The sequence below is a fragment of the Ictalurus punctatus genome, chromosome 12, assembly GCF_001660625.3.
Source record: "Ictalurus punctatus breed USDA103 chromosome 12, Coco_2.0, whole genome shotgun sequence".
Taxonomy (NCBI): Eukaryota; Metazoa; Chordata; class Actinopteri; order Siluriformes; family Ictaluridae; genus Ictalurus; species Ictalurus punctatus.
This window is the reverse complement of record NC_030427.2, coordinates 7,459,917-7,478,543: the sequence shown is the minus strand read 5'-3', so window position 1 is coordinate 7,478,543 and position 18,627 is coordinate 7,459,917. Positions and strand designations below refer to the sequence as shown.

General features: G+C 40.8%; 1 protein-coding gene across 3 annotated transcripts in view; it reads left to right on the top strand.

Annotated features, from left to right (window-relative positions):
* The window catches only part of iqca1 (IQ motif containing with AAA domain 1), a 51,979-nt gene extending 37,045 nt beyond the window's left edge, over window positions 1-14,934 (top strand). For all 3 annotated transcript variants that reach the window (XM_053684331.1, XM_017481864.3, XM_047159001.2), the window contains 8 exons: window positions 1,455-1,528; window positions 4,508-4,590; window positions 5,716-5,823; window positions 9,209-9,408; window positions 11,155-11,241; window positions 11,509-11,686; window positions 13,081-13,319; window positions 14,408-14,934. In XM_053684331.1, coding sequence (XP_053540306.1) covers window positions 1,455-1,528; window positions 4,508-4,590; window positions 5,716-5,823; window positions 9,209-9,408; window positions 11,155-11,241; window positions 11,509-11,686; window positions 13,081-13,319; window positions 14,408-14,557 — 1,119 coding nt within the window. In that variant the 3' untranslated portion in view covers window positions 14,558-14,934. The remainder of the gene's footprint in view (window positions 1-1,454; window positions 1,529-4,507; window positions 4,591-5,715; window positions 5,824-9,208; window positions 9,409-11,154; window positions 11,242-11,508; window positions 11,687-13,080; window positions 13,320-14,407) is intronic.
* The last annotated feature ends 3,693 nt before the right edge of the window (window positions 14,935-18,627 follow it).

Here is an 18,627-nt window from a genome sequence, read left to right as displayed (position 1 = left end):
GCCCATGTACCCAACTTGCCCAGTATAAACAGGCAACACACCCAGGCCTGCCAAATAGTGTTGACATCTTAAGTGTGTGCTAGAGATTACATGTTCACTTTCTCACCACAGAATGCGCCCCCCCACCCACCCACCCGCCCTTTCTTTCTGACTGATGAAAACAGCCAAAAGATGACATACAAGATTTCTTTGTTTCTGAGAAATATACTCTGTTCTTGGGTTTAAATTCAGTGTTGACCTTCCTCTCACCCTGAGTACGTACTTCGTTATAAGAAACCAGTCCTTGGCTGACATTGTACAAAATATTTTTGTCCCATATTGGAATGGACAAACACTGCAGCCACATGGCACGCGTTAAAAAAAATGTTGGAACTGTTCCAATATATTTGTCTTTTAAATTATTTAAAAGGTTAAGGATGTTTGCTGATAGCACAGAGTTGTTCATAAGTGCACTTTTCTCTGATTAACACTTGGCATGTTTGGTCTGTGTCCTGTTTTTAACTACTATATAAATCCCAGCGTATTATTCAGTAATTCAGCTGTTGTTTCACACCACACAGTAACTGTAAATGGATAAAAAGTATGACGTGTCATTCTTTAATAAATAAAATGTTAATGTTGGTATTAACTTATATACCACTGGGTGATATATAACTTATATACCACTGAGCGATAAATAAGGAATAAAAGCTTGAAGCTGCCAATCACACCACTGAGCGATTGATTATTTTCCTATAACAACATGCCTAATTGTGTTTTATTCCTTTAATAAAGTGTACATATTATTTATATTAAATATGACAGATTTCCTTATCACAGTATACCATCATAGTAATAAATCATCAGACAATTCATTGCTGTCATTTCAAACGTCTTATTATTAAGAATTGGCAGTTTTGTACCATGTATATCACACATATTGCATTTTCATAATATTTTCACTTACTATGCTCTTAACCTCCATGACGTGCAAGCACCGTGGGCAGTGTAGTGCACGGAGCCACACCAAAATCTCTGCTCATTACCGAGTTTAAACTGCGATGAGTCACACATTCAGTGAATATTCCAGGGAAATTCCTTGTAACCAATGGCTCCAGTTTTCCAGTGACCGCATTCAGGCCTGAAGTCAGTGCATCACTAATCAGAGTGCTAAACAAAAACACTCATGTATGGCCCATTGCTCCTATCAGAGAAACTTGGAAACTGTGTTTATAAGCATTTGCACGAGTGCATCGCTCACCAAGGTCCAGATGTTTTGTCAAGTGTCATTTTTGCAAACATTGGTTTGCAACAATGCATTGGTGTTCCTGGTTCGAGCATATTTACCAGTCAGCGCACTGACAGATTTAAGCCATAACAGCAGCTTCAAAAGCTTTGACTCTATTACGAATTGATATTTGATGACTGTCATTGCCCTAGTTTGACATATTTATATCTGCTGTTTCTCAATTTAGAAGAAAAAGAAAGCAAAAAAGAGTGGAAAGAAGAAGAAGAAGAAGAAGAAAGAGAAAGATCTTACAGCAGACAGGTTGGTAATAAAACAGAACTTTAAAATATATGTGTGTGGGAAAACATGTTTACAGGCATTATGAATTTTATACGCCTATAAAAGAACCACTCAAGGACATGATCGTGTGCTGTTTTGAGACTTGAAACGTGTTTAGTGTTTTATGTGGTCAGGCTTCTTAATTGTTCCTACAGTGATCTGCTACATTTAAACATCTTACACATGTTTATTATCTCTAACAGCTTTAACAGCGCTATCTGTCAGACTTTCAACCATCTATAAAATGAAAAGAAGCCCTATTAAAGAACCTTTATGCATTCAATTCCGTTTAAATCTTTCATGTGACTGACAAATAATTTTGTAGATAATTTTGTAGTCACCATCCACTTCATTAGGAACACCCGTACGACTGTACATTTACGCAGTTATCTAATCAACCAATCATGTGGCAGCGATACAATGCACACAATCATGCAGATACAGGTCAAGAGCTTCATGTTCAAATCAAACATCAGAATGGGCGGAGACTGTGATCTCTGTGGCTTTAATCATGGCATGGCTGTTGGTAATAGACGTATTTCAGAAACTGCTGATCTCCTGGGATTTTCACACACAACAGTCTCAAGAGTTTGGTGTGAAAAACGACAAAAATAATAATAATAATCCTGTGTGCAGAGGGTCTGCAGGTTGAAACACATTGTTGATGAAGGAGATCAGAGGAGAATGACCAGACAGGTTTGAGCTAATAGGAAATCTATAGTAACTCACATAAGCACTCTTTTCAAACATGGTGAGCAGGAAAGCATTACACATCAAACCTTGAGGTGGATGGACCACAACAGCAGAAGACCACATCAGATTAGACTCCTGACAGCCAAGAATAAGAATCGGATGCTATCATGGGCACAGACTCACCAAAATTGGACAGTTGATGACTGTTGATTTTTTTTCCTCTAATCTTCATCTTGTCCAGTTTGAGTGAGCCTCTGCCCGTGATAGCCTCAGATTCCTGTTCTTGGCTGACTAGGATTGAAACCTGATGATTATGTGGTCTTCTGCTGTTATAGCCCATCCACCTCAAGCTCAATGTTTTGTTCACGCAGAGATGACTTTCTGCTCACCACAGTTATAAAGAGTGATTAAGGAAGTTGCTATATTTTATCTGGCAGCTCAAACCGATCTGGTCATTTTCTTCTGACCTCTCTTATCAACAAGGCGTTTCCACCCATCATTATCAACAAGGCGTTTTTTGCATCCGTCTGTGTAAACTCGAGAGCCTGCTGTGTGTGAAATTCCCAGGAGATCAGCAGTTCCTGAAACTTTCAGACCATCAACGTCACAGAGATCACACCTTTCCTTTATTCTGATTTTTAATGTGAACATTAACTGAAGCTCTTGGCCTGTACCTGCATGACTTTATTAATTGTGCTATTGAGTAGATAACTGCATGAAGTTCATAACTGGTCTAAGTGATTCATAACTGTGAGTACATTAGATAAGATCAATAACCACCTAAAAATAACTGCTCAGATTTACTTTAGTTTTTGTGTTTCTTACATGTCAGAAAGATCAGAAAAATTCACTGGTCGTGCAATGCGAAGCTGCTATGAAGCCAGTATGCGGTGCTCCTGCATTTCGTTATAATGCCTGTATGATTTTCCAGGAAGATTTTTTTTGTAATAATGATAGAGGACATTTTTTAAACGGTGACAAACATGTGCAATGAATGTAAAAGGGAATGTTTTTAATATTAATGAAATTATTATTTTTAGAGACCCAGCAGAGATATACAGCATGTGGTCTGTGTGGGCTATATGGAGAGGCAGCTCTATAAATACAAGCATATTTCTTTTGTGAATTCTGGGGGAGTTTGTATAGAAATATGGTAGAAAGATGGTTTTATTTTTGGAAGTCGGTGAAGCGGTGATTATGTCATGCTACTGGAACCGCTGATGTTGGACAAAAATAATTTATAGCATGCGTCCTATTTCTTATGAACTGTGTCTTTGTCCCGCAGACTTCATACTCACACAAGTATGATGTATGACTAAAAATATAATAATCCATCCTTCACACCCATATGTGCCTTTTCAACATCCCATTCCAAGTTTTATCCGCCTATTTGCTGTTATAATATTTCTGGGAAGGCTTTCCACTAGTCTTGTTTTGTGAGGAGTTGCCCTTTTAGACACAAGAGCATTAGTAAGGTCAGGGGGGTGGGGGTGGGAGATGGGGTGCAGTCGGTATTCCAGTTCATCTAAAAAGTGTTCATTAGGGTTGACGTCAGGCCACTCAAGTTCTTCCATGCAAAACGTTGGCACACCGAGCCTATATGGAGCTTGCTTCTTTCATATTGTCATACTGGAATATGTTTGAGCCCCATAGTTCCAGTGAAGGGAAATTGTAATGCTACGGCATACAAAGACATTCTATACAATTGTGTGCTCCAAACTTTGTGGCAACAGTTTTGGGTAAGAATAATGGGTATGATCGTCATCAAACCTTTGGCCATACAGTACAGTGTATATTTTGTAGACCATGTGTCAAGAACAAAGTTTTTAAGGCTTAAGCTTGGGTCTCTGATTTATCTCATGGTTCTGTATGAGCTGTGTGCTTCTTTTTTTTATCTTTCTTTTATCCATGGCTATAATTTATACAGTGCTGCCCAGAGGAGGATGGATCTTGGCTCAATTCCCTCTCATTTGCCCTTAGCCTATTTATCAGAAGTCCTAATCTGGAATTTTGTCAGGTTACTGTCTGTAAAAATGTCCAGTTGAAGCCTGGAAGATTTAGCAGTAAAAGGACTGTGACGATGAAGAGCCAGACACACTTCAGATTTAGTAAAATGTGGCAAACATGAGGTCTTAGATGGGTGGGTTGTGTAATGACGTAATGGCTAATATTTCAGATGCTACATGAATGATTCATCTGCTTTTTACTGAACTTCTCCTTTGCTCTTGTTTTCCATTTTTCCATCTCCCTCCCTCCCTGTCTCTGCAGGACTGTCGAATCAATATACGAGGAGCTCGTGCTGGAAGGCATCCTGATTCAGCCAATGACCGTAAAATTATGTGATTACCTCGGTATTAAACAGGCACATACACTCATGACTCTCTTTCTAGTTCATATGCGATATATCTTAAATCCTTTCTGGGAGAGGTTCAAGCCTGAATTTCTTTTGAAGTGTGTACTGACTGTCCAATATGGCTAGAGTTTGCCAAGTGTGTACTTAATAGCATAAGGTCTTTTGTGCTCAATGCTAAACTTTTGCCCACTTCTCTAAACTATTGCATCTGTAAATCAGGCCCCAGTAAGACAGATCAATAGCTCTGGGCTTCACAGTAACATCTGATGCTATACTGTCACCACCACAGACTGAATCATAATCCGTGTGCGTACGTGTGGATCCCAGCATGACAGAGTATTTTCTCTTCCCCAATAGGACGGATGAGTCAATCATTTCCATGTGCCTCATTGATACAATTCCCAGTAAAGTAAAAACAGAATTTAACATGAGAGCTATTCTAGCTTGTTGCTTCCTCAGTTGGTCTTGATTACGTGCTGTCTGTAGTAATACACATGCACACATGCATGGCCTCTTTCAGGTCAGAGAAATATAGTTAGAGAAATCACAGTATATTTTTTATCAGAAACCATTCAAAGCGTACTTAACATTTCCTTTGGACCTTTTTTTTTTGTTCCTGACAGTATTTGTAAGATCTACTTCCAGATGTGTTCGGTCGTCTTATTAATCGACTGTAAAAAAAAAAAAAAAAAAAAGGACATTGAAGTTCATAAAGTTTCAGTTCATGTTTAAACTTTCCAGGCCTGGGTGTGGCTCTGTAAATAGAAACCCCATCAGTTCTGACATGTAAAATATTCCATTTTGATGCTGTTTGGTGGAGTACGCAGTGTTGCCAAAGCAACATGATGTTATGTGGGCAAACAGCCAGAGATTCACCTTTATCTGTTAATCTTGATGTTATAAGGAAGAAATGAGTCAATGATCTCTATGCGTCTCTCTTTATATATGTTTCTCTGTCCAGGTGAGCGCAATTGCTCATACCAGTAAAATTCTGTACACGTACCTGAGTGATGTACCATAAACAGACTTTTAATATTAGTCACTGACTTACATCATGCTTTTACATGCTCCAAGTGCGTTTGTTTTAATCCTGCTTGTGTAAATTGTATCCCTGTCTCTACAGGGGAATACAGTTACCTGGGTACGAGCCTGAGGCAGGCAGACATTGAGCCCATGCCATCCCTTTCAGACGTCAGACAGCTCATTGCTCTGTACGGCGTGCTGCCTCTGGGTGAGTAAGTGTTCCCATGTCTGCTCGACTCTGTCCCAGGATGCTTTGCTTCCTCTAATCCAAGTCAGAAGTCAAGCCAGAGAGCACCTGGAAAAAGGAGTCAATTTAAAGTCATATATGGAACCATAAGCAAAAGTATAAGGACAAAATGATACTCATTTCAGATCACAAAGAGGTTTTGTATTGCACAGCTTCAGAGTGACACAATATGATGGATTGAATCTATTGTGTATAGAAAAATGTCCAAGGGGACACTAATGAACACCCTGGGAACTAGAGTGGCTCCCATGAATGTTTCAGGAGCCTTACTGTTAAAGCTTTGTATGTGTGTGTGTTGTGTGTCATACGGTGCATGCCCTTCTGAACTGTATCTGACCCTATTGTGGCTTATTGCGCAGCCCGGCCTCTTTTGTCACTTTCTCTGCAGTGAGCAAGCGAATAGAGGAAAGTGCACCGGTGTCTGGTATCACACCGTCCTCTCCCACAGCCCTTTCTCTCCTCCATCCCCCGTTTTAATAACCCGTCAGAAGATCTTTCACACCCGCACACGTGTTCAGAGCCCTCGTGCTCTATAACCCCTAACGACGCTCAGCAGCCCAGAGTCCCAGATAGCACTGTGTTACCACATAAACAGCCTCAACGGCACTAAAACAATGAGAGATCAGTCAGCAGCTTAAAAATAATCACACACTGGAGGGCTCGTGGCCTGTGATCAGGACTCGGCAAGGGAGAGTGATGGAGACCTCCAGGGTCTTTCATCACCTCCGTGCCAGGGGAGAGAGAAAACAGGCAGGATAGAAACTCTATAGGCAGCAAAAAAAAAAAAAAAGTGAGAGAAGGAAAGACTAGAAGAAAAGGCATTGAGGTTTGGAGGCTGATATTTCTAATAATCCTAATAGATCAGCATTGTGACATATGTTTCCAAAAACAGTAGGACAGTAGAAAGTTTAATGGAAAAACGAACAAAGAGGCTTTTCTGCACCATTCTCCTGTCACAAACCTGTCCATGGTGTCTTCCACAATGAAGCAAATCATATGTTTATGATCACTGTTCCTGCTGGGAGACTGTTTGGATTGAGGCCTGTTCAGAAGCAGCCCTAAGGCAGGTTTACTCTGCCGTTAGTGCAGTGTTTAGGCCTCTTCGCTGATGTTGCACTGCGCTCACTCCATTAGTTTCGATTGCTCGGGTGTATTCGTGTCTGTCATTCCCTTCAGCGACATTCCCACACAAAGAGGAGCCAGGGAAACATCTGCTATTTGTAGTGTAACATCATTTCATCTAGGTTATGATGTGTGGAAATGGATTAGGGTAGATATTCAGAATAGCATGCTACAGTACAATGGAACTAAACCATACTGGTGAAGATGAGAGTCTAGACGTCATCGAACTTGTGTGTAGATTTCCACATTTGTAAAACTTCTTTTTCAACACAATGCTCCTTAAACAGATCACAGGGTTACAGGCAAAAAGTGTGTATAACTAGTTCCTAATTCTGGGTATAGGGAAGTGAGTACATCCAGTCAGGCACATACATGCACACACACACGTCTCATGCTGTGGAGAGTTTACCGTTTATATCGCCCCCTGCTGCACAGATCCTTGAGCACAAATTCTGCTCCATTCCCCTCTACCAGATTTGCTCACATTGGTTTTTCTACACTGTATCTATGTTGATGACATGAAATGACATGAAAACGTTGGAATTGAGGGGGTTTTTTTCTCAGCGATGGTAATAATTACACACTCCGAGCCTCTAGTTAACCAGGAAAGCTCAGAGAATTGTTATCAAATGTCATGTTGTGCAACCTTGTGGTTTTCAGAGCGATTAAAAGAAGGTTGTTCGAGAATAAACTGAACAGCTTGGAACCGGATTAGTTGCCAGATGCTATTCATTTTCAGCCTAGTATTGGTGTTAAAGATAAACTCCACCCTGAAGAACACTGAGTATGTTTATGCTGAAATGTTTGCGATGTGTTTAGAGATCCTGGTGCTAATTTGTTTATTGGTGCTGCATCTTTGTTATTCCTGTGAAGATAGGGATTGTGTGCTGTGGGAGGGGACACTGCTAATGCACTGTTATAATGGTGTTTAATAGCAGGAAAAATGTTAATAATCTCAAACAACATGAGTGATCATTTAAAAAAGATATCATATAGGTTTTAGTGCTACTTTGCAAAAATAAAAGAGCAAGAGTTTCTTTTCTCATTCACGGTTTTCTGTGGACATTCGATTCATATTCATAAAAAATCCAGTGTAGCAAGCGTTGGAGTCAAATTTCCTTAATACAATGCAGATTTACGACCCAGTTGCGAGAGCTAGAGTTATGGCAGAGACTGGATTCCACTAGTTAGTTGATAAGCATAATGGTGTTGATTGAGGTCAGTGGAATTAGCATGTTCAAAGATGAAGCTTTGGAACATGATCAGTTTGTACAGATGAGGAGGTGAGAGCTGGACAAACTAAAAGACTGAAGCGCTGCATAGGTCTCTTTAGGTAGAGATGAATTCCCATTGGTGCCACTATCAGCAAGCCTTCAGCATTCTGGGTAGGAAACCTATGGCCAAAGTGAAATTAGTAATCATAAAGTAAATCTTTTACGAATTCGGAGATCAGATACTGATTATGTAAGTATATAAACATAGATCTGCAAGTCGTTCTGGATTTGTTTTGTTTTGTTTTTTCTTTAAAAAAATATTTAATAATCTATGCTGGCTGGTCTACCACACCAAACACACTTCAAAACACACCACACAACAATCAAAAGGCCTGAGTTGTAAGTCTGCTCGGTATTGGGCAATTCAGGAGGAAGTGGAAGGAGCCGTGTGATAGCCCAGCACTTACTGCACTCACAAAGCAAAGCTTGGTGGATGTATACGTGTAGCCGGATGTTTGTTTGTGTCACGCACCTACACACCACTTCCTGGTCCCAGCCGGAATCCTTAATCATGTTTGCCTTTGCTTTCGCCCCAGAGGCCCATGAAACTATTGTTCTTTTATTACAGAGCATCAGCAGGTACAGCGATCGACATCTGTCCTGACATCTCACTTCCCAATCTAACAAGCTTTAAATTTTAAGCGAATTTTATTACATGTGTCAATAATGAGAGGGAACTGATGAACAGGCAAGCAGAGTACATGAGAGTTCAAGGCAAATGAAGGTCAAAGAAGCCATTGAAGTGAGAGCTTGTAACACTAAAAGGAAGGAATAGCTCAATCAGACATGTTAATGTGGGTAATAATTAATAAAAAGCCCACTTTAAAAGTCACTCAGGTAATCACTGACTGTTCTCTTACATTCGTTTTCAGCCCCATTAGTATATTTGAACTATACAGTTCAATTACAACATCATGGTATAAATTACTATGCTGTGGTGCTCTTTTCAGGCTCTCAGTGTGTACATGAGAGAGGACCTCTAATCCGCTCAGTGCTGCTGGCCGGTCCCTCAGGTGTGGGTAAAAGGATGCTGCTCCACGCCCTGTGCACAGAGACTGGGGCCAATCTGTTCAACCTCTCCCCTGCAAACCTGACAGGCAAATACCCAGGCAGGAGCGGCCTCCAGTACCTCCTGCACATGGTCTTGAAGGTGAGGAGAGACTGCTGTTTCCAAAGCACTTCATGGAATGTACTACTTAGATTAAAACTTCTCATGTCAAGTCATATCAAGTTCATACATGATGATTAAAATAAATTCTGAAGTGACCATCACTAAGCCTGATTCCCTCCAAATGCAATAGTTAACGAGACAGAAAAATCACAGCTTCTCAGCTTGTAGAGCGAAAGTGCAACGCCCGCTGTGCTGCAGACTTTCCCACGGTGCAAAACAAGGAACAGCTTTACCTCTGACTGTTACAAAGCACTGACACTGGAGTCTCCTTCCATAAAAGTTAAATAAAAGTCTCCTCACACAAAGCGTCACCAGATCTAAACCTTTTTTTTTTTTTTTTTTTAGTTAACAGCACATTTCTAAATCTGCGTATTATCGGGTTCCGTTCATGTGGAGTGTCTGCTTACGTGCTTATGTCCCGCTGAAGAGCGGTTGCTATAGAAATGATAATATATTAGAATGAGCTACTATTATATATATAAATGTATATATACATATATATCAGAGCTACTATTATAGAAAAATAATCAACGCCTTCTGATTAATCAGTCAGATTCGAGATGGATTGAACTTGGCCTGCATGCCTTTTTTTTTTTTTTTTTTTTCAATAACGTGCCCTTTGAAGTCACTGTTATTTAGCAAAAATGGCTGCTGTGGGATTCACCCTTTCAAAGTCTCCTGTGCAGGCTTAATCACAGAAATGGTCAACTGCATAAGAGCTTTTCTTGTCTTGAAATTTCTATTCTTGTCCTCATATGATGTCGTCTGAAAAGAATTGTATGTGATTGTATGTGCAGTCTGTCAAGCTTAGGTGATTTTGTTTGACCAGTTATCTCTAGTGACTCTGAACTCTCCTAAACATGCGTTTTTATTTTTCCTCATTGACTGCTACATTCTCAAACGCATTTGGCCAAACAAGTCAAAGTCATAGTGAGCCGAAAGGTCAGGCTTTGCTAGCTCTGTTTTCTATTCCGCCTCTGAAGCCCACCATGGCACGCACATCCAAACAGGTTGCTTACTGTGTCACAGAAGCCACAAACTTACAGTACTTGACGTCTTCACGTTTGACATTTCCCCAAAAATATAAACATAAACAGACGTGGGTTTTTAACGAGGAACTGAAAGCTGAGAGAATCTGTCCCCGTGTTGCCTTTTTGTGCTTGCTCATAAACTGTGCAGATGTTTAATGATCTTTAATAGTGTATTTTATATGAAGGGTTTAGAGGGTTGTGTTGAGAAGGAGCAGGAGGAAAGACAAACTTTGTGCGGCTAGAGCAGTTCGAGTCAGGTACAGCTGGATTTGCAGATAAACCACATTAAGGACCTGTTTGCATTGTGCGCACACATTTCTATCAGCACCTCTCCTAATGCATGCTGGGAGGAGAATTGTGTCCTATCACAATTTCCTGCTTACTCTGCCATTATGAAACGAATGGACCACCTTCCTATCAGATGCTATCCTCACTACTTAGGCCTTATCTTCAAGATGCATCTGTACATACACACACACACACACACACACACACACACACACACACACACACACACACAGAGTAAAAACACAGGACATCTAATGTGTGGGGTAATTGTCATTAGCAAAATGCAATGAGTGCAGTTACCTAGTGATGGTGTTTGTGAGAACGCTGGTGATTAAAGTTGCTGTTGTCTCTGCTCTGGGTATCCGGGTTGCTGAGCGTGTGCGTGTTTATTATCATGTTTTGCCAGGTGGCTCGCCAGCTGCAGCCCTCTGTCATTTGGATTGGAGATGCTGAGAAAACATTCTACAAAAAAGTGCCAAATCTAGAGAAAGAGGTATGCCTGCCAACTGGGCTGTATTTTTACAAGTGCACAAACACCCGCAGAGACATTCATGCACACAATAACTGAACAAAACAAAAGAAAACAGGTGTCCCAGTGATGTGAGATAACTTCAGTAATCCATTATGGAGTCATGTCAACAATCAAGATTTCCCACGCTGACTGAGTCAATTAGCCTATACTGCCCTCTTGTGTCTGTCAAATGATACGTTGCGCAGATTCTCCATCTACTTCTCTATTGATTATATTTTACTGCTGAAGATGGAACCCAAAAGACTGAAGAAAGATCTGCCAAAAGTGGTCAAGTCCATTAAAGCAGAGGATCGTGTGCTGCTGGTCGGGACATCTCGCAGACCTTTCGATGCAGATCTCAAAGCACTGTGTAAAGTTTACAAAAAGATCATCCTGATTCCCAGACCAGACTATGCTTCAAGACTGAGTAAGTATCACAACCTACCCTAGTAGTGTGTGTGTGTGTGTGTGTGTGTGTGTGTGTGTGTGTGTGTGTGTGTGTGTGTGTGTGTTTATCTTATCTATTGTCTCTGTTCTAAAAACCTGTCATTTACTAAAAAAAAATTTAAAAAATAAAAAATGCCACAAAGATTAATTAATTAATTAATTAATTTTTAAAAATGTAAAAACCTGATTAGTAAGGATGAGCTTTATTACTCACTTATATTTTTCTGAAAACACCTTTGCGAGACAACAGGAAAAAAGACACTTTCATCATGACCCGTGTTATATTATAATGGTAGAAAAGGACATTTTTGTTCTTTATAAATACGTTTTGTTTGTTTGTTTGTTTTTACAAATGGTGTTTACATGTATCTACTGCAGTCTCACTTTTTATGGTTCAGGGATTTATATGGATTTTTTCGGAACTAAAATTAGAGCAGACATTTCTTTTTTTCCAACACTGGGTATGGTTCAGTTTTTCTCATGATCAAAAAATCTTTGATGCTCTTATTACAGAGGTTATTTTTATGTCATTTCGAGAATATCTGGTGAGTTAAGAGCAGTTAAAGTTTGCAGGAATGTCACCTGGTGCACTTTTGGTAAGCCTGTTTGGTGAGTGCCCACTGTTCTTGGCTGGCAGGAGTGGAATCTAGTGTAGTCTTCTGCTGTTATACCCCACCCCCATCATGGTTCAACACGATGTGCATTCTAACATGCTTTTCTGTTCAGCATGTTTGTTAAGAGTGGTTATTTGAATTACTATTTCCTTCCTGTCAGCTTGAACCAGTCTGGCTGTTCTACTCTGACCTCTCAGCAGAGCCACTATTCATTGTGATGTTGTTGTTGTTGTTATTGTTCTTGTTCTTGTTCTTGTTGCACTATTCTATGTAAACTCTACAGACTTTTGTGTGTGTGAAATTCCTAAGAGATCAGCAGTTTCTGAAATGCTCAGCCCGGCCCATCTGGCACCAACTACCGTGCTATGGTTATGAGTCATGACATCAATTTTTTTTTTTTTTTTTTTTTTTTTTTTTTTTTGATGTTTGATGTAAGATTAACTGAAGCTCTTGACCTGAATCTGCATGATTTTATGCATTGTGCTGCTGCCACATGATTGGATAACTGGAATGCATGAATGATCAGTGTACAGGTGTTCCTATTAAAGTGGGAAGGTATATAAAGTATTGTAAAATAATATTGAACATTTCACTGCTGTATGAAAAAAGCAACAGTCTGAGTCAATGTTAACAGTGGAACAGTGGATACATGAGGATTTAGTTCATTCCCTGAGTGTAGGCTGATTAACTAGATTGTAGTGTGTGTGTGTGTGTGTGTGTGTGTGTGTGTGTGTGTGTGTGTGTGTGTGTGTGTGTGTAGCTCTATGGAAAGAGCTGCTCATGGTGCGAGGTGTTCAGCTCAACCCCTCTCTGGACCTCAGCTCTTTGGCTAAAGTTACAGACGGCTACACTCAGGGTCACATCCTGCAGGCTATACGGAGTGTCCTGACCACTCAACGCCTCAGTCGGCAAACCAAGAAACCCCTCACTGCGATGGAGTTTATTCCTCCTCTTGCCAGACAAGACCCCATCTACAAAGAGGAGGAAGAGGCCTTTAAGGTCAGTGGCGAACAGTGTGACATGCTGAGACAAGTCTTAAGTCCAAGAAATACAAGTAAATAAAGTATATCACTTAGCCAAGGCTAGTGTCTTTCACTAAGGGGGAGTTTGCCTACACAGTCAGCATTTATCGAACCCAAGGCATATTGATGAATTGTCTAGCTCTGGCACTAGTTCTGGCAGTAAGGCAATCCACAGGTTTATATATTATAACAAAGGTAAGTGATAATAGAAACTAATTCTATTTGTTTTGCAGCCATTCCGCAATATTAAATGCAACTGTAGGGGTTACCAAGTGGCACAACAGGACAGAGTTCATCCTATTATCCAGAGATCTCAAGTTTGAATCCCAGCGATGCCACAACCATCCGTGGCCAGCAGTACAAGAGTACAATAACTGATCATGATCTCTGACTGGGAGGGGCACACTCTCTCTCCCCTGTCAATCAGAGTGACACTCGTTAATTGTGGGCGTCTGTGAGGTCATGCGTGCAGTCCTGTGATGCAGAATGCGCATCACTTCGAAATGATGTGCTGTACATGTCACAGAGAAAGCATGTGATAGCCTTCGTCTTCCCCAGCTGGTCGCTGTCATTCGATAGGGGAGAGCAGGCTGGTGGGAGGGAGTTGGACTAAATTAGGAAGAAAATCAAGAGGGAAAATGCAGCAATAAAAGGATAACATTTTGATCTGTTGTTCCTTAAACAAAAATAATTGTTGGCAAATTGCTGTGGTGTAACCAGAATAAAACACTTTAATATGTGCTGTTATGGAAAAATAATCAACTTTGTAGTGGTAAAGAGGCATCAGACCCCCCCTGATGTTGATTATATTCCTGTAACGGCGCGTGACGTGTTCCATTTCAACCTGCAGATCAACATAATGCAAACCTGACTTTTGAGAGATTATTTCTTTATATATATATATATCAGATATTCTGATACCGAATTGCATTAGATTGCACATAAACCCAGTTTCTAGATCTCCAGACCCAGCTATTACAATACAGGTAAATAATTTTGACATTAAGCGTTGAAAAAATAAATAATAAACTGAATAATCCATGTGTTGAATGTGTATGCTGGCAGAGTTGGTACAGCAGGACTCCAATGGGCAAGAGGCGAGCACGGGCAGGAAAGGCATTTCAAGAAGCGGCAGAGCTGAAAAAAGGAAAGAAGAAACACGGAAAGGGTTTAAAAATGGCAGCAGAGGCGAAGGGGAAAAAGAAAAAGAAGTGAATGTTTTGCTGTTTCACTAAGAACTGTAGTTTTGTGTGTGTGGGGGGGGGGGGGGGTGTTTTTGTTTTTCATGATATCAGAAAATTTACATTTTATTACAAGTCTTCAGTTCCTTTCTTAGAACAACTTTACATTTTATTAGTATATTTATTTATATTGTACTATTATATTTCATGATTTAATGTAAAAACCTGAAGACACTTGAACAAAATCTTTGAGGGGAACTGCAAGTCCTCTTCTGGCCACCGGAGGGCAGGAGCAGGCTTTCTCATCATTCTTTCTGCTGTATTATTTCCTTCACACCGATAATGTTTATTTCATTTACTTCCGTGCTTGTAGCTTAATGTCACATGAATAAATATTTTAATTTGATCTCACTAATACGTTGACTAATGTATCGCTGAAATTGCTGTTAAGTACTCATTCTACTCATTAACAGTGGAATCTTCAGCTTTTAGTTTGCTAAATCCAGTGTCACCCTGGCCAGATCAAAAAACAAATCAGTTAAGTGACAAATAACACATCAACAACTCTTCTCTTGTTGCTATTCTGTTCATTTATCTACATTTATCTTTCCGACATTTTCTAGTGTTACGACCTGGAACTGATTTTTTCCCATCTCACCCTTTTCAATTCAATTACAGTCCACTGGACAATTTTAATTTCAGACACAGATTATAAATTCATTCGGTGAACCGGATTAGAACCTTTATCAGGCTGGCCCTGGCCCGTGGGTCATATGCTTGACACACCACTTCAGTCTTCAACGCACGTGGTATTGATAATGTGCACAGGTAATATTGCCAGCACCCCTGAAGACCCTCTAGATTATAGTCTTGGGATTCGCTTGTCTAAAGACGGATTAAAAGATTCGGGAGATCTTAATTTTATTACATTTGCAGCTGAAAATAATGATGGCGAGACGGATCATATTAAAGACATGTGTTGTGTTGTGGCAGTGTCTCTCCTGAGCAGTCTCATTTAGCTCCTCAGCCATGGAGTTGCTAATTAGCCTGTGTAATGGGCCGCCATGCCCGTGGGTGCCAGCATGACTGTGCTGCAACGTCTCGGCCCAACTGACAGGATCATTCCGTGCCCGGTGTTCATGTGCCAGTCTGTTCCACCGTGCAGCTGACCCACTTCCTCTTCCTACTCTCTTCCACTCTTCTCCTCTTCCTAATGGCGTTCCAGCCTAGATTTGAATGTTCTCATATTAAACCCACTCATCCGCTTCTCTTCTCTCAGTCTTTTTTTCTTATCCATCTCTTGATCCTTCCATGTTACCCGCTTCCCTCGTTTTTCTGCGCCAGGTGGGTTTATAGAGCATGACAAACACACTCAAGACTCTGTGCTCCTTCCAGCTTCGACTCACATCTAATTGAATTATTCAGGAGGGTGTGTGTGGATGTGTGTGTGTGTTCTCGTCCTGAAAGCCCTGAAGCTAAGTATCACGCTATGATAAGTGAGAATATTTTTTTTTTTACATCTTTTCTAATTCAAATGTTAAAGCACATCTGCTAAAGTGCACTCACTTATAAAGGCCATCTATTGTGTACCTTTCAGGAATGAAGCATGCAGTCCAGTGCACAGTGGCCGTATCTGCTGCCGACATTACTCAGTCATAAGAATGAATTTTTTCACACTTCATTTTTAATTAACTCGCCCCTTTTGACTGCTCACTGTTCTCGTAGGTAATTCCATAACCCTGCACACATCTTCCCTTCAGGAGTGACTCTAATTAAACATTATTCTAATCGGATTAGTCACGTGCATCTTTTCATGGAGAGGATGACGCGGTGCTAAAACAAAGAACATCATTTCAAGGAGCTTTTTAACCATCGTGTCTCGGTTAGTTTATTTTCCAAGGCTTCAGGGCCGGTGCTTTCCCCGCAGCTAGTCACGACTGTTTATGGTGATGCATCCAGATCTTCACACTCCTCTCTGTCATGTGACCTTACCAAACCTCAGTCCCTAAAACTGACCCTTAGGGTGAGGAGTGAGGCATGCCCAATTAAAATGTTTTCTCTCATTTAATGGAGATCGTAAAAGTGAGCTTTGGCAGGAGGTCCCTGGGAAAAACGACCTGTCACATCAGACTACATCTGTCTGTGTGGACGAGCACACAGACTGCTCAACTGTTCGAAACAGTTATATCAGTGGATGACCTCCGCTCTTCTGTGCAATGCCACGTTCTAGCTCCCAAAAATGTCATTTTGAATGCTCCAATTACCGAACAATTAGCCAGCTGGGTATTATAAAACAAAGCAATTAATGTTATGCTAATACGCATGATTTCTAGAAATTCTCTATCATTTGCTAATTATTCATTAATTAGTCTGAGTTTTGTAGCACATAAAATTACGTGTGATTAATCAGATTCTGGTATTTAACAAACTGAAAGAATCTTCATATCACTGCACAGCATGGGTTCGATCCTGCAGGCAACCTGAACAGCACGTTTATCATAAATTTATAACACAACAGTCGTTACTGGTCGTTAAGGTTTGAAGTAAAGCATGTTTGCATTGATTCATTTATTCAAAGGTAAAGGTACCAGTGAGGCAGAATCCAGTCCTGTGACACCAGGGTTTAACGACTCGGAGTGTTCCCTCAAAACGTCTTATTTGTTTTTGCGTTCTTGTGTACGTCATCTTAGACTGGGCACATTTGCTCTCCGATAAGCCATGTGCTGAAAATGTGTTCTTAAACCTACCTGAATATCAAGGTTACATCAGTTGGTGACTTGTCAACAAGAATAAATTGAACGCTCCATCATTCATCGCACTGGCATCCTGTCAAAAGTGCGTTCCCGCCTCACACCCGGGGATAGGCTCCAGAGCCATCGTAACCCTGACTGGGATAAGTAGCTACTGAAAGTGATTGAGTGAGAGGGAGAGGTCATTCATTGCAGCAGTATGACTCATAGCTGGAAGTTTGTATGGCTCTTGTAAGAAGGAAAATTTGGGAAACGGGTAATAGTGAACATGTGCTCATTTTGTGCCTAATGTGGAAATTTGACCGAAGGAGGGTCTGGTTAACTAAATTCACAGGAAATAGCAATAACCTCCTCTGGTAGCTAACGACAAGTAAGCAGCATGTCTCTAACGTATACAACATTAGTCTCCGTGTCCATGTCCCTGTAACTTTCAGTCCTTCTCGTTCGTTATACACGAAATAACTGACCAGAAAGAAGCGTCAAATCACTGTCTGTATTTTATCCTAGGAACACTTAGCACAAGGTGGGAATGTATACGAGCTATATAGAGGAATGAGAATAAAAACCCACGTGACTTGACTCGACTTGAATATGCTGTCGATGGCGTATGGACACCAGGGCAGCGTGTATATTCGCACACTCGTTCACATCTAGGGGCAATCTAGTATAGCCAGTGTTTTTAAAATGTGTGAGGCAGCTGGAGAACTTAGAGGAAACCCACTCGGATACAGAGAGAACCTGTGAAATGCTACACATACAGTAATCCAGTAATAACAATCCAGCACTGGGTATATAAAATGAAATGGATTCCTTATTTCCATGACATTATGGACCTCTTTGCAAAATGCACAATATCTTGTCAAGAATGGTAGGACAAGTTAGTGAACCGCAGCGTACTTACAGAGTGGCCACTGGCGATAATTAGCAACCCTTAGAAAAGTTATGTGGGAAGGAGTGCGAACCTGTTACATCTTTATAGCTCCTTTGAACAGCTCACTAAAAGTGCCTACAGTGAGAGTGAAGGGGACAGGTAGAGTTAATATACACGCTGGGACGACGAACCAGGTGAGCTGTTCATTAAAGGCCAGGTGTGCTCCTTCTCGATTACACCACTGCCAAACACACCCTGCACGGGTCAGTCACTCCAGCAGGGGAATCTGGGAAATCACAGACTGGCGCTGACTTTTAGGGCTGGGGAGGGACAACCTCAGTGAGCATGTTTTATGGCCCTTGAAAACCAGAAGTGCAAGTGATCATCCACATAGCTCTTATTTTAGCATGGGTTCCCCTCGAACCAGTCCAAGCAGGAAAAGCCCTCATCATTAGAGTAAAATGAGATGAAAGACGCAGGTTG